Source organism: Gymnoscopelus braueri, assembly GCF_963280865.1.
Source record: "Gymnoscopelus braueri genome assembly, chromosome: 8".
Lineage (NCBI taxonomy): Eukaryota > Metazoa > Chordata > Actinopteri > Myctophiformes > Myctophidae > Gymnoscopelus > Gymnoscopelus braueri.
In genome coordinates this window covers 41,612,362-41,627,783 of record NC_137609.1, presented here as the reverse complement: position 1 = coordinate 41,627,783, position 15,422 = coordinate 41,612,362, and the positions used below count along the sequence as shown (strand labels likewise).

General features: G+C 42.8%; 2 protein-coding genes across 2 annotated transcripts; one reads left to right on the top strand and one right to left on the bottom strand.

Annotated features, from left to right (window-relative positions):
- Positions 1-315: 315 nt before the first annotated feature.
- On the top strand, positions 316-4,923 carry LOC308090853 (F-box only protein 40-like; the record flags this gene model as incomplete). Its single annotated transcript, XM_080436126.1, has 6 exons — positions 316-321; positions 703-1,881; positions 2,439-2,725; positions 3,095-3,226; positions 3,351-3,705; positions 4,631-4,923. 6 exons carry the CDS (start codon positions 316-318, stop codon positions 4,850-4,852), a joined length of 2,181 nt encoding a protein of 726 aa, XP_080292252.1. The 3' UTR covers positions 4,853-4,923.
- A 2,582-nt stretch (positions 4,924-7,505) lies between these two features.
- Positions 7,506-13,826, bottom strand: LOC308090852 (TLC domain-containing protein 2-like; the record flags this gene model as incomplete). The annotated part of the gene is made up of 6 exons (XM_080436125.1): positions 7,506-7,674; positions 8,760-8,971; positions 10,470-10,552; positions 11,532-11,644; positions 12,254-12,385; positions 13,648-13,826. The coding sequence occupies 6 exons, from the start codon at positions 13,824-13,826 to the stop codon at positions 7,506-7,508; spliced, it is 888 nt and encodes a 295-aa protein (XP_080292251.1).
- Between the last annotated feature and the right edge of the window lie 1,596 nt (positions 13,827-15,422).

Below are 15,422 nucleotides of genomic sequence, written 5' to 3'. Positions count from 1 at the left end.
ACACATTGGCAACTGGGTAAGACTTTTGTCATATAACATTTTCATGGCAACAGCAATTACTGTAATCACAATAGCTTTAATGTATTGATCTCGATTATAATTTCAATAACAAACCAAATTTTGTCTTTGGTCGTTCTAATCCTACTGGACACCTTAACTTCTGTGACATACTGAACTGTGGATATGGTGAGTTAAACAACATATCGGACTGATTCCACATGATGAATGAACACCCAAGCTTTTTTGTATATAGCCTTTGTATTGGTTCCTATTGTTTGCTGATGCTGCTGTGTTTTATATTCGTCATCACTGTAAATGAGGGTAACCTCAGTTTGAAATGAAAAATGAAAAAAAGTAGTAGGCTACATGTACCTATCTTATTTGTTTACATGACAGATTCAATATGACTGCATTGAAAGCACATGTTTCTTGCTCTCTTCACTGGTGTGAAACTTCATCATAACATGAAGTTGCAGGAGTACAATAGCAATAGCATGCAGAGTAATACTAGTACACATGTCTACTTTTCATGACATATCTGTCTTTTAAGCCATTATAACATATTGTTTATATATTTTATGTAAGCATGTTTTCAAAATGATGGATTATGCTGAAGGAACCAAATGTTGAAAAACCCTCCTTATTTTCTAGAAAACAACGCACCAATAAAGTGTCTTCTGTCTTTCTCTCTGTTACTCTCAGAACCGCCAGCAGCGGGCCCCCAAGAGCCAGCTCCATTCTCACTGCGAGAGCTGCTACAGTCGGCACTGCAGGAAGGAGGTGGACATCTCCGTGTCCTGTGTGCTGGCCCAGTGTCGCCTGCACTGCGGGGCTCTCTACCACCTGTGCAAAGAGGAGGAGCACACGTGGCTCTGCCCCAACGTCAGGGTTCCCTGCCTGAACGCCGAGTCGGGCTGCCCGCTCACCATGCCCCGCTCCTGTCAGGCGGATCACCTCCGGTACTGCCCGGCCAGCGTGGTGTGCTGCTCCATGGAGTGGAACCGCTGGCCGGCGGAGGACGCCCACGCTCATCCCACCACGGAGCTGCGCCAAAACCTACTGCGGGACGCCGGGTGCCGAGCGGAGTGTCTGGACCTGGCCATGTCCCTGAGAGACCAGGACCACCTCTTCCACTCGGTGAAGATGAAGGAGCTCTTCCCGGAGTTGACCCAGAGGCTGGAGGAGGACCTGGAGGGGGAGAGGAAGGCGGAGGAGATGAGGAAGAAGAAAGAGGAGAAGAAGAGGGCCGCTTTGGAGAAGGAGCAGGCGGAGAGGGACGCGAGGAGGGCGAGGTGGAAGGAGGAGGAGAGAGTGAGGGCGGTGGAGAGAGCGGCGGCGGAGGCGAGAGCGGCGAAGGCGAGAGCGGCAGCAGCCGCGGCGGCGGGAGAGACCGAGGAGGAGGAGGAGCGAGAGCTCACCCTGGAGGAGAGGGAGGCCCTGGCCACGGCCTCCCTGAGCGCCGACGCTCTGCAGAAGTTCAGTAGTTGGGATAGAATGTTCAACTCGGCGAAGGGCGGCTGCAGGGAGGCCGGTATGGCTGCTGCTGGGGGTAGCGGTCAGGGTGAGGTCAAAGGCGAAGGGAAGGGGCTCGGCGAGCTGACCGAAGAGGACGAAGATGTGACATCGACGTGCATGGACAAACATGCATGTACCTCCTCCTCCTCCAGTATGACAGGGGGAGGGAGTAAGGGTTTTGAATGGAGCGTGATGGAGCCAATGAAGATCATCTCCGTGCGATTCAAGCCATTCAAGGCTCCCACCAGCTTCCAGGCCAGGAACATTGGCGTCCGCAACCCTTGGGCCAAGAGAGAGAGCGTCGGATCGGACACCAGCGACCTAGGGGTGCCCTTGGAGAATATGCCTCTTTGGGATGAAGTTCAGGTGAAAGTTGTCATTTACTGTCTTGGTTGCGTGTGTGTGTGCATGCCTTGCTTGCGTGTGTGCGTGTGTGCATCTGTGTGTGTCTGTGTGTCTCTCTCTCTCTGTGTGTGTGTGTGTGTGTGTGTGTGTGTGTGTGTGTGTGTGTGTGTGTGTGTGTGTGTGTGTGTGTGTGTGTGTGTGTGTGTGTGTGTGTGTGTGTGTGTGTGTGTGTGTGTACACATCTTACTATCCCCTAGAAACAACCCAGCAACCTACTAACCTACTACAACCTATAGCAACCGCCAACTACAACCTAGCAACAACCCCTTGCAACACTGCATAAAACAATAGCAACCCCCTACAACAGCCTAGCAACTGCCTACAACGCTGGTGTTTTTTGCACACACACATTTTCAAGATTTTTCAAAAATAGCAATATTTTTTATAGTCAAAGTATAAAATATGGATAAAGTGGTTACACAGATGTGTTCCCGGTTTGAATGGGTTAAATATGAATCAGCAAAAATATACTCTGGTCCATAACTGTGATACTGTAATGTGTCTGATTTGTTCCCAAGGCATCTCTGCTGTGCTGCCTGGAGAAGGAGCAGCGTGGACACCTCATCGCAGAGGCCTCATCCGGAGACACTCTGTTGTCAGATCAGGGGTCGCAGACGTACAGCTTCCTGTCGGCCCCGTTCCGACACGACATGGCTCTGGCCGACCTGACGGCGCGCAGGCCTCCGGAGCTGCACCTCCAGCTGCAGGTGGAGAGCGTCAGCAGCATACACAACAAGGCCACCTCCACCTTCAACTTCCTCTGTGGACACAGCTTCCAGCGGCGAGAGTACGGCCAGCACTACAGGTGGATGTCCTCGTCACTTAATATTATTCACTAAATGTGTGTCTTGAAACAGAAACAGGCCAGGTTCCCTTGTTTTTGTGGTGTAGCTACAACTTCTAGATGAGACAAAAGCTGATAAACACGCACATCCCAGACCTACTAGGCTGGGTGCTAGATCAAAAAAACACCAGTGTTATTGCTCCCATAAGCAATTTAATTGTTAACGTTTCGAGCCACCAGGCTCTTCCTCAGACCTTCCTTCCTCAGACCCTAAGGTCTGAGGAAGCTATAGCTGCCTCTGAATAGCTGCTCAGAATCAGCTTGGAGAAAAGCTCTGAATAATGGTTTTGATCAAGTCCTGTACTCCCCCCTCCCCCCATCAAAACAAAGAAATGTGCACAGTGATATACAGATGAGCGTGAATGGCTGGTTTGAGCAGAGATGTCCCCTATCTTACCTGGGCTGCACCCACACTCAGAGGCGCTTCCAGCCATCGACACAGAAGGCCACCGTTAATTACATGTGAGCATTAACTCATGATTGTCTTTTATTATCATCCAATTCGTTACAGTTGTATATTCATTACAAAATAATGTACTTTTCGCTCAGAATTTCTATTTTGACTTATCACTACTTCTGCTTTTAGCCAAGAGCTGAGCAGTTACAGCTTGTGTCCCGTCCTCCCCGCCTTGCCAGAGGAGGGGTCCGCGGACCCCCGGAGCTCCACAGAACCCCCCAGCACCCGGAGGAAGAGAGCTGGGAGGGCAGGAGGAGGAGGAGGAGGAGGAACAGGGCAGGAATCTCTGAGCTCCCTGCCCTATGAGGTGCTGTGCCACATGGCCAGTTTCCTGGACAGCCTGTCCCTGTCCCAGCTGGCTCTGGTGTCCCACCTTATGAGGGAGGTGTGCTCCTCTCTGCTCCAGGACAGAGGGATGGTCACGCTGCACTGGGAGAGGAGGACCTACTCCCACGGAGGAGCCAAGTGGAGGGTGAAGCATAAGGTCAGTCAAACTGTCAGCAGCGTTGCCAGATTCTGTGACAGAAACAAAAGCGACCAGGTCTAGGAAAACAAGCCCAAAAGAAGCGATTAGGGGCCACATGAGCACTTTAAACATACATCAGCTATTTAAAAATACAAGCTCACAACACGTTGCATCGTGACGCGTTGTTTGCTTGTAGATCTGCTATTTTCAAATAAAATCTTGGGGGAAAATTACAATAAGCAGACCTGGCAACAATGACTGTCAGTAGTTATGCAGCTAATGTAGGGTTTCTGAAATATTTCCACTTCCAGGATCCTACGATATACAATGGGTATTGCATAACCGGGTATGTATTCAGTGGTGTAAAGTAACTAAGTACATTTACTCAAGTACTGTAGCCCACTTAAGTACAATTTTGAGGTATTTTTACTTTACTGGAGTATTTCCAATTTTAAGTACTTTTACTTCTACTCCACTACATCTCAGAGGCAAATATTGTACCTTTACTCCATTACAATTATTTGAAAAATGTTGTTACTAGTTGCTTTGCAGATATAAATGATCATATTATAAAACATACATTAACCACTTCAGCCGTATTTTATACATAGGCTATTTGAAAATAGCCGATCTACAAGCACACAACGCGTCGCATCAAGACGTGTGTACAGTAGATCTGCAATTTTTAAACATTTTAGTACTTTTACTTTTGGTACTTTAAGTACATTTTGATACCAATACTTTTGTACTTACGCAACTACATTTTTAATTCCGGACTTTTACTTGTAACAGAGTATTTCTACAATGCAGTATTGATACTTTTACCTAAGTAAGAAATGTGAGTACTTTTTCCACCACTGTATGTATTATGTAACCCCCTCTCCCCTCCTCTAATGTTTTATTTCTTAATTTTTTAACTCAAACCTCTCCTGCATCTTCTCAGGTATGGCAGTTCAGCACCCTCTTCTCCCCCGTGGACAGGTGGGGTTTCCAGGATGTGCCGTCCATGTCTGAACACCTGAAGGTGTGTCCATACTATGAGAGAGAGTGCAGGACAGAGCGTGTCCTCCTGCCACGTATCAAACAAGACAAACACATCATCAACACACAATGCAAAGGCCCCTCTCTGATTGGCCTAATCCAGAAAGATAAATTGATTATGTAGCATAATTATGATATGATGTTAATAGGCTATTATGCTGCTGTGCCCTATTGATTTACAACAGGTACTTACAGGTCAGCAGCCTGATTCATCAATGACATGTTCCATATATACTTGCTTTCATTGCTACTGTATCAACCATTCTGGTAACAAAGGAGTTAGCTGGTGTGTTTTTCCTTCTTCTAATAGTTGTGTGTGTACTGTCTGCATGCATACACCATGATGTAAGACACACATTTTCAACCTTTCTATAAATGTAACGGGACACCAGGAGATATTCTTTATTACGACTGTTACTGCATTGCTTCTGATGGTGCTCGGTTGTAGGCTATACCTCATAGCTATTGCATCAAAAGTTATCAAGATTTTTGGGCAGGATCTCCTCTTTTGTCAACAAAAGTGCACTAAAGCCTCTAGCTGCCCTCGCTCAATGCCATTTTGATTATGCTTGCACCTCTTGGTTATCAAACACCTCAATGGGACTGAAAACAAAGCTTCAGACCTCCCAAAACAAACTGATTCGACTACTACTCGCCTCGGCCTAAACCCCATGTCGACCCACCTATATTCAACACATTTTGCTAGTTTGGGATGGCTCAGGGTAGACGACAGGGTTAAGCAAATATCAATGGGACTGGTATTTAAGATACTCAAAGAGACAGTGCCCTCATACCTGTCTAACTACTTCAAAATAGTGTGTGACACCCACAGCCACAACACCAGAGGGAGCGACCACGATCTGGTTCTCCCCAAATTTAGGGAACATTCTCATTCTACTACTCTGCCACCACAATGTGGAATGCCCTGAAACCATCCATAAAGGATGTGTATCTCTGGTTTCTTTCAAAATTGTCCTAAAATAAATCTATCAGAAGGTCACAAGGGGAGCTAGTTTTATTTACTCCCTTTGAAAGGAGGTGTCTTACACAACTGCCGTTTTTCCTTTCCCCTTTTTCTCATTTGTATATATAGCTGTTTATATTTGTTGATGACGTGTATTAATGTGTAATAGCTGATGCTCTGTTGATTCATTGAATACATACTGTAGGACCACAATGGAAAGAAGTCCCCATACTTTTTTGTGTCATCCCTTTTAGCCTAAATGTCTTACTGTACCATCGTGCTGTTTATATTTCTGTCTAATAAAGTATTCAATCAATCACTGCCCTATCCATAATTACATTAAAGAACACCAGAACACCCTCTAAGGTACGTGTTACTCTGAGCTGAAGCCACACCAAACAGCCACAGTGAACTGATATTCTACAGTACTATTATAGTACAGAACACAGACCAGGTTTTGACATGAGCCATCTGTGGCTGTTGAATGTGCCCTTTTTGAAGAGGCCCTTTAACATGCCATTCCAATTTGGGGACGACTGGATGTTGCGTTCACGGTATGGTAATCTTTTAAGAAACAGGCACCGCCCACAAGTGATTGAAAGCAATTACAGGCAAACAATAATTCTGCAGTATCAAAGCCCTGCTTGATGGCCATTGTCACATGACTCATGAGACCGTTTGAGCCTAATTTTGTGTGCGTGTGTGTGGGACTATGACATTTGTAGCATTTGTAGCACCCCATATGGGTGCTTTTGGCTCTGTGTTTTTAGAGGCCCCTCGATGTGTGATTAAAATTTTGGGTAGATTGGACACTGCTTTCATGATTTTTGGACAGTTTTAGTAAAATGGGACCATCCTGCAAATTTAGGAAGCCAATCATAGACAATCGGAAGGGAATATGAAAAATCTGAATGTTGATCACATGACACCATAACGTGTGCTGAATTGTGTTCAATTGTGACAAAATCTCTATTGGTAGTATTGCTACGAAAATATGAAATGGCAGAAAATCTAGTTAGGCGGAAATAGCCACGGTCTCTGGAGTTGCATCACGATGAAGGAATCTAGGGCAAAAATGTTTGATTGTATGACCCATGGTTCAAGAGTTATAGGCCAAAATACAAAGTGGCCTGTTATAGCACCACCAAGAGGCTGATTGAAAAAAAGTGGGGTGGAGGTTCTTCCTTGGCCTACATAAACTCTTACCTCCCGGCCTTCGGCCTATCAGCCTGGAAGAGTAAGACATAACTATATTGTTTTGTTTCACATAACTGAAGCATATAGTCTAGATGTCTGAGAGAGAGTATGTACTGAGTTGTTTTATTTGTTTTTTAAATAAAAATACAGAAAACATGAAAATTCTCATTCGTGCTCTATAAAGACATTTGGTTTCACAGCTCAAAGTGTTGAGATGAAATCTGAGAGAATAGACGTCACTCACCACTGATGGAAATGTGTCAGTATAATGAGTAAGCGAGTGAGGGTTCGGTGTCATGCTCAACAACACTTCCAACAAGAGCATAAAAGCAAATCTGTGACCTTCCAGTTACACAATTGGTACCCCAAACCTCTAGCCACTACACCACCAATATTCCTTAACAAAGCCAAAGGAATATTTAATTTCATGTATAGTTTCTTGACTTCATATTCAGTCAGTACATTATTCAAGTCACAATATACGTAAACCACTCGTTGAGAACCACTGGTTTAAACCTTCATCAGAGTGAATGCTAAATGAACACTGTCCTCATGCACATGCAGCGAAAATCGTGCTGCTGGCTCCCTCTACTGGTCCATGGTAGCATTGTTTGTGTCAGAACACATCAGCCCGGAGCAGCCTGTAGAACAGCACCGTGCTCATGGTGGTGATGATACTCAGGCCCACAGTCCCCAGTGTCAGGACAAGGCAGGGCACATGTTTGCCGTGGACGGCCAGCCAGCGGGTCATCCAACCCAACGTGCACACACGAAACATCAAGAACCTGAGGTTGAGATGGAGACAGTTACATTTCTGGCGTTTAGCTGATGATCAACCAGAGTGACGTTCAACTATTTAGCAAGCAGCGATCCGATGTCTTGCTCAGTGACCCTTTACCTGGACACATTGTTTAGGCTACTAGACAGCCACTTATAACCCCTAGGCAGTGGTGGAAAAAGTACTCAAATGTTTTACTAAAGTAAAAGTATCAATACTGCATTGTAGAAGTACTCTGTTACAAGTAAAAGTCTGGCGTTAAAAAATTACTTGAGTAAAAGTACAAAAGTATTGGTATCAAAATGTACTTAAAGTACCAAAAATAGCAGATCTACAAGCTCACAACGCGTCGCGATGCGACACGCGTTGAGCTTGTAGATCGGCTATTTTCAAATAGCCTATAGGTATAAAATAGGGCTAAAGTGGTTAATGTATGTTTTATCATTTAATAATTTATATCTGCAAAGTAACTTTGTAACTAAAGTTTTCAAATAATTGTAGTGGAGTGAAAATTGGAAATACTCCAGTAAAGTAAAAAATCCTAAAAAATTCCTCTTAAAGGGATACTTCACTTTCGGGACGGGGAAACATTTAAAAAATATATTAAAAATAAATGAAAAAAGTAATGGAAAATTCATGGCCCCCTCACGCATTAGAGTGTCCTACTAATGTGTGAGGGGGCCTTTATTTTGCCATAACTTCTTTAATTTTTTTAATATATATTTTTAATGTTTATTTTATGTGAAAGTGAAGTATCCCTTTAAGTACAGTTCTTGAGTAAATGTACTTAGATACTTTACACCACTGCCCCTAGGTCGTTCAGCAAATGGGAATCAGCTAGGGCGGTAATGTGATGTGCGCTTCTTGAAACTTGCACCAGCATTATTTTGATAGACATGGCAAGATAATGTAAAAGAAAGCCCCCTGCCTATGCCTGAGGACCAACCGAGGTCAAAACTTATTTCACCTAACCTTATCTCAACTTATCTCATCTCATCATGTCACAATCTCAACCATTTTCCTTTAGTGTTCAATTCAGTTGAATTCAAGTTAACACATGCACTGATATAGGTGACCTATACAGTGACCTACGTTGCCAGGTTGAGCAGGCTGATGAGTCGGTAGGCGGTGGAGGGGTGTGAGGTTGTTTTGGTGGCGCAGGTCACTGGCCGGTTCCTCTGTCCGGCTAGGAGCAGGAGCTGGCGAACATGGAGGAAGATGGAGTTGATCTCCACCAGCAGAGACACCACAGCAAATCCCACATAGAGACGAGAGGTCAAAGCCAGGCTGAAACAGGAGATTACCTGTGTGTATACAGTGGTACAATAGGAAATATAGGATCAATCCACACCAAGGGAGGCAGACAGACTCAGCCAGACATACACAGGCACACACGCACACGCGCACGCACACGCACGCACGCACGCACACACACACACACACACACGCACGCACACACGCACACACACACACACACACACACACACACACACACACACACACACACACACACACACACACACACACACACACACACAGCACTTGTGGATCTGCTTAGATTTACGTAGATAGAATTGTTTGCGTTTTAATATGAGTAGATGTTAAATCCCAGAAATAAAGTTTTTTATTATTATTATTATTTTATTTTATTTTATCCTGTTTATCCTAAAATCCTGTTTGTACAATAATATTGACATTCACCAACATCTCTCTAGTATTTGGCAAAAAAAATAAAAATATACATTCACCCTAATATATTCACCCAATCCGCACAAAACCGCCCCAAAAACTCCCAAAACCGCCCAAAATATTGCGCGCCCGCGCGCGCGTGCGTGAGTGCCCACCCACAAATGCCCAGGCCCAGCTGCTGCCAGCGTTCTGGCTACGCCCCTGCATAAGGGGCCAGACCCACTTTTAAGTGAAAGACAATTCATTAAACATGTCTTTACTTGTACTTACTTTCATCATCCATATAGACTTGAACTACAGCACGTTGTTGTTTCTGATTAAAAGCATTTTTGTAGAAGTGTATTTGCAGCTCACCTTGGACTGTGAGGAGATATGCTTAGAGATTACATGTTTTTTTTATGGTGGAAAAGATAATATTTTACTGCCTCTCTGGTCAAATCAGCAACTTAGGGGAGAGGGACAAAGGGAGTCACTAAAGGGACCCACATCAGTACATAAGAGGACACACAAAACATCATAGATATATCAGAAAAACATTTTGTGTGTTAGCACTGCTGCTTCATAGCAAGAAGGTCTTGGGCTTGACTTTGAACCCAATATTTCAGTGTGGAGTTAGCATGTTCTCCATGAGTTCATATGGGTTGGCTTCCACACCAAAAGACCTGGCATGATGCTACTGTAGGAACATACTACTGCCCCTGCCAGTGCCACTGACCTTCAAGCACTGGCGTTAGAACTGGAGTTGGTCCCAGAGCGCTGCTCAGTGGCTGCCAACTGCTCCTAATAGTTAGAATGGGTGAAATGCAGAGGGCGAATTTACCCATGGGTCACTCAGTTTAATTAGTTCAATAAATGCGACTGCGGCAAGAGGTTGAACTGCTAGACAGCCACCAATAGGGCATTGTTCATACTGTAGCTAAATACATCTTTCAATCCCAAACACGACAGTATGAACGTGACCACTAGTCACGGAGATCGTGCCCCCCCCCTCACACACACACACACACACACACACACACACACACACACACACACACACACACACACACACACACACACACACACACACACACACACACACACACACACACACACAATCACAGAAATAATTACCATAGCGTGATGAAGCATCACCTCCCAAGACTTTTTAAGAGACTGGTTGAAAGCCAGGTCTAAGAAATCGTGGATGAAATAACCTGAAGGAGAAATCAGCAAATCACATACGTTATGTAATGGATGGTCACACACACACACACACACACACACACACACACACACACACACACACACACACACACACACACACACACACACACACACACACACACACACACACACACACACACACACACACACACACACACACACACACACACACACACACACAGTACATTTGTGAACTTTCCTCCAGTGACCTGCACTACTCACAGAGTTATGTGGTGATGTTTTACTCACAGACAACAGTCAGTGGTTCAAGGTTGACATAATATTTGACGGTTTGGATGGCCATAGGCCTTCTACAATAGACACCATATGCTTGTGACATTTTCACATTCAGTTTTTCCGCCTCAAAATAATGTGACGGTGGATTTCATTCAAACCTGGCATTTTTAAGTGAATAGGCTACTGTTTTATGGTGAGTTTTTAGCCTGTTTTTCATGTCGTGTGGAGTGAATGACACTTTTAACCACATACTGTACAACTTCAGCATCCATATTGTGAGGAAAGCTTTCGCTGAAAATAGCAGATTGACAAGCTCACAACGCCCATCACATTATGAGCTTGTCGATCAGCTATTTTCAGCTAAAGCTTTCCCCACAATAACAGAAAACAGAAAATACACTAGTATTGAGCCCTGAGGGACTCCCGTTACCCGCTATGAGCTATAGATCTGCTATTTTTTTAAAAAACATTTTTGCAAATCTTTGAACATTTGTTACTCAAATCTGTGCTTCTGGGGGTCCCTGGAACTAAATATTTTGAGATGGGGGTCGGCAGCCAAATACATATCATTTTGGGGGTCCTTGACATGAAAAAGTTTGAGCACCACTGATATAGAAACATACGTTTTTCAGAAAACTGTTAAGATTTGGAAGACATTATTTTGTAGAATCGGAAGTTCAGGCCTTAATGGGTTAAGCGTCATGATGTAACCAGCATGGCTCCCAGTCTCACCTATAGACACCGCCACCAGACTGTGAGAAAACAGTGAATGAGTGGAGATCAGGTCTTTGGCCATCTCTGGGTGGAGGTAGAAACTGTGGACGGTTTGGATGGCCATAGGCCTTCTACAATAGACACCATATGCTTGTGACATTTTCACATTCAGTTTTTCCGCCTCAAAATAATGTGACGGTGGATTTCATTCAAACCTGGCATTTTTAAGTGAATAGGCTACTGTTTTATGGTGAGTTTTTAGCCTGTTTTTCATGTCGTGTGGAGTGAATGACACTTTTAACCACATACTGTACAACTTCAGCATCCATATTGTGAGGAAAGCTTTCGCTGAAAATAGCAGATTGACAAGCTCACAACGCCCATCACATTATGAGCTTGTCGATCAGCTATTTTCAGCTAAAGCTTTCCCCACAATAACAGAAAACAGAAAATACACTAGTATTGAGCCCTGAGGGACTCCCGTTACCCGCTATGAGCTATAGATCTGCTATTTTTTTAAAAAACATTTTTGCAAATCTTTGAACATTTGTTACTCAAATCTGTGCTTCTGGGGGTCCCTGGAACTAAATATTTTGAGATGGGGGTCGGCAGCCAAATACATATCATTTTGGGGGTCCTTGACATGAAAAAGTTTGAGCACCACTGATATAGAAACATACGTTTTTCAGAAAACTGTTAAGATTTGGAAGACATTATTTTGTAGAATCGGAAGTTCAGGCCTTAATGGGTTAAGCGTCATGATGTAACCAGCATGGCTCCCAGTCTCACCTATAGACACCGCCACCAGACTGTGAGAAAACAGTGAATGAGTGGAGATCAGGTCTTTGGCCATCTCTGGGTGGAGGTAGAAACTGTGGAGTGAGAGATGAAAGCATTCATCATTCATCACAGAGGGAATATCTGGACTACAGTAGAACCACTGGTAAACAAAGCCTTATACCATTTCCATAGACACAGACCTTCAGTGTGTTTACGTGTTAGCTCAAACGATGTTAGCTTGTTAGCTTACATTTGAACAGTGGTGGAAGAATACTTTTATTTTTGTATTTAAATGAAAGTAGTAATACACTCCAATGAAGAAATACTCTGTTACAAGGAAAAGGCCTGCATTCAAAAGTTTACCTGAGTAAATGTACAAAAGTAGGCTAGTATTGCCAGCATGATGAATAGGTAACAGGACAGGTGGGCACTAAGGACATCTGGGCACCTCGATGTAAAATTGGCTATTTTGTCCAAAATGTAAAAAAAGAATATATATATATGACAAATTAGCTTAAGTAAAGTAAAGTATACAGAATTAGAACATGCTCAAACATTTGACAATTAAGGTCTAATATTTCTACAATTGGTACAAAGTGTTACAAAACCTGCACATCCAGTCATTTTGGGGCATAAACAAAAGGTTTAAGGATAACATTAAGTCTGATAATGATGTGCCGTGCATGTTCACATCATGTATACTTTACACTACTTAAGGCCATTTTCAAATATATATATATTTTAAACATTTTAGACAAAAAGGCCAATTTTACATTGAGGTGCCCAGATGTCCCTAGTGCCCACCTATCCTGTATCCAATCATATTGAACTGTAATAAGTAATGTGTTAATGCGTTCATCACTTAAATGATTGGCTGAATTTAATTTAATTAGCCTACTTTGTGCTGCTGGGTAGCTTAAGCTGTACATCATTATTTATTAGTTAATGTTTGTTTTGTATTAATAATCGTAGTAGTAAATTATTTGCCTCTGAAATAGTGCAGTAGAAGTATAAAGTATCACAAAAATTTAAATACTCAATTAAAAATAAAAGTAGCCTACTTCAAGGTTTTACTTAATTAGCTACAGTACTTAGTTACTTTCCACATTTGTATTTGAAGTATATTGTTTTGTGTACTGTATGTGCTGTATTTGTGTTGTGTTTTTCAAGTAAAAAGACAGAGAAAACAGGATTGTGATGATGCCAGAAATGCAATAGTATTTCATATGATGAAGAAAGGACAGCAGTCATAGTTTCTGACATCGACTGACACCAGCAACTGCATCTCACATACTGTTACATGCTCTATCTATACATTTAGATTCCATTGTTGTGGATTGTTAATTGTACGCACCATGAAACGGCCCATGCTCCAGTCAGGGTACTGTGAACCAGAGAGGTGCTGATGTTACGCCACCTCCAGCTTTTCTTGCGGGCCGGCTCCGGTGTGGGCAGGCACCCGATGAGCCTGTTCACCAGCCTGAAAGAGCATGTAGATCCACCAGTGACCAGGAGAGATGACCACAAATCCATTTTTCTATAACAGTCAGTTGAGCACAACTGAAGAGTTCAATTGAAATTCAATTGCATATTTAAGGCACATACCAAATTAAAATAGGTTCAACATATATTGCAAGCGGTGGACCCACGGTGTGTCAACGGTGTCTGAAGTGCCCCTTAAGTTGAACTTAGGTTCTTCATGCTCACTTGAAGTGAATAACTGACATGCTGATAAGGAGTAAAGGGGGCTGTGGCTACATCATAACATGATTGTTGTTTTTACGTAAATTCAATAGTCTATATCTTTTGACATTATGAGTCTAGTGTATAGGTTTTTTACTACATTTTATTAGTGCAATTTTTTTTCATATTTTCAGTGGCCTATTTTAAGAGTAAGGCTCAGGTTTGAGGTTATGGTTATAAGCATACTGTAGGTTAAGGGTTATAGTTAGGTATGTGCTTAGTGAGGGTTAAGGTTAGAGTTAGGGTCAGGTTGCAAACTCTAAGAGTAGATTTACACAAAGCAAACATCCAAAACAATCACATGAGAATCAAATGGCACTCCTTCAATCAATTTTTTTTTTAAATCGTTGATCTGTGTTTTTCATAGAACAATATTAAGACATTGGTAGCCTATGATAATAACGTTTAATTAGTTTAATTTTGTGTACTTTCGTAAAAAGCAAACATGCACCTTACAATACTTTCTCCATAATCATGTTGATTATGGTATAATAAATATACTTGTAGGCTATTAACTATGTTATAGTTGTTGTTGCATTTTGTGTTATCAGTGTTGGATCAAGACATTTGCCATAAAGTATGTCCTTGAATGAGGAATGGCTGGGAGATATGCTGAATGTTATCGCTGAGGACTTCTCACTTCTCGGGTGCCAAAAGTGATTTTCAGTAACTACAGTAAGTACAGTGAGACAGGCTGCGATGGCCGAGTGGTTAAGGCGTTGGACTTGAAATCCAATGGGGTCTCCCCGCGCAGGTTCGAACCCTGCTCGCAGCGAATTCTTATCTTAACTGCCAGAGACAAACAGTCTTTACAAAAATAACTCAGAATCCTATGTCCGCGAGGTCAACCGCTGTAACAAACATCTGCTGCCTGCCCACATTCCAACAATTATAAAAAAGATTTAGCAGACAGACAAGTTAAGGCACGACCCTGTAGGAAAGATAGTAAAACATTGATTGATTGAAATTGATCCTTTTGAACCAAATGACTCCCTTTTCAAGCCTTTTGTTCAGATTTTTCAGTCTAAATAAAGACTTCAGATAGGATAGTGTAGAGAGAAAGAAAATCAAGGGCAGAGAGAGGAGAGACATGCAAAGAGTGAGAGTTGAACCCCGGACCTCACAGACACAAGCAGCATAGTGTGATGTGTGCACTAGGTGGCTGAGCCACCATGGACTCCCAGAATAAGTGCAGTTTTACTCAACAGAATCAACACCCATTGCTTTTTAGGTGAAATTTAGGCCAGGCATTAGAATTTGTATTTTCTTCATTGGTTCCAGTATTGATGATTTCTTGTATATTGTATTGTATGTCTTTATGTCTTGATGAATTGAATACACAGGACCATAATAGATAGAGGGCCTTAAGGCTCAGGTTTGAGGTTA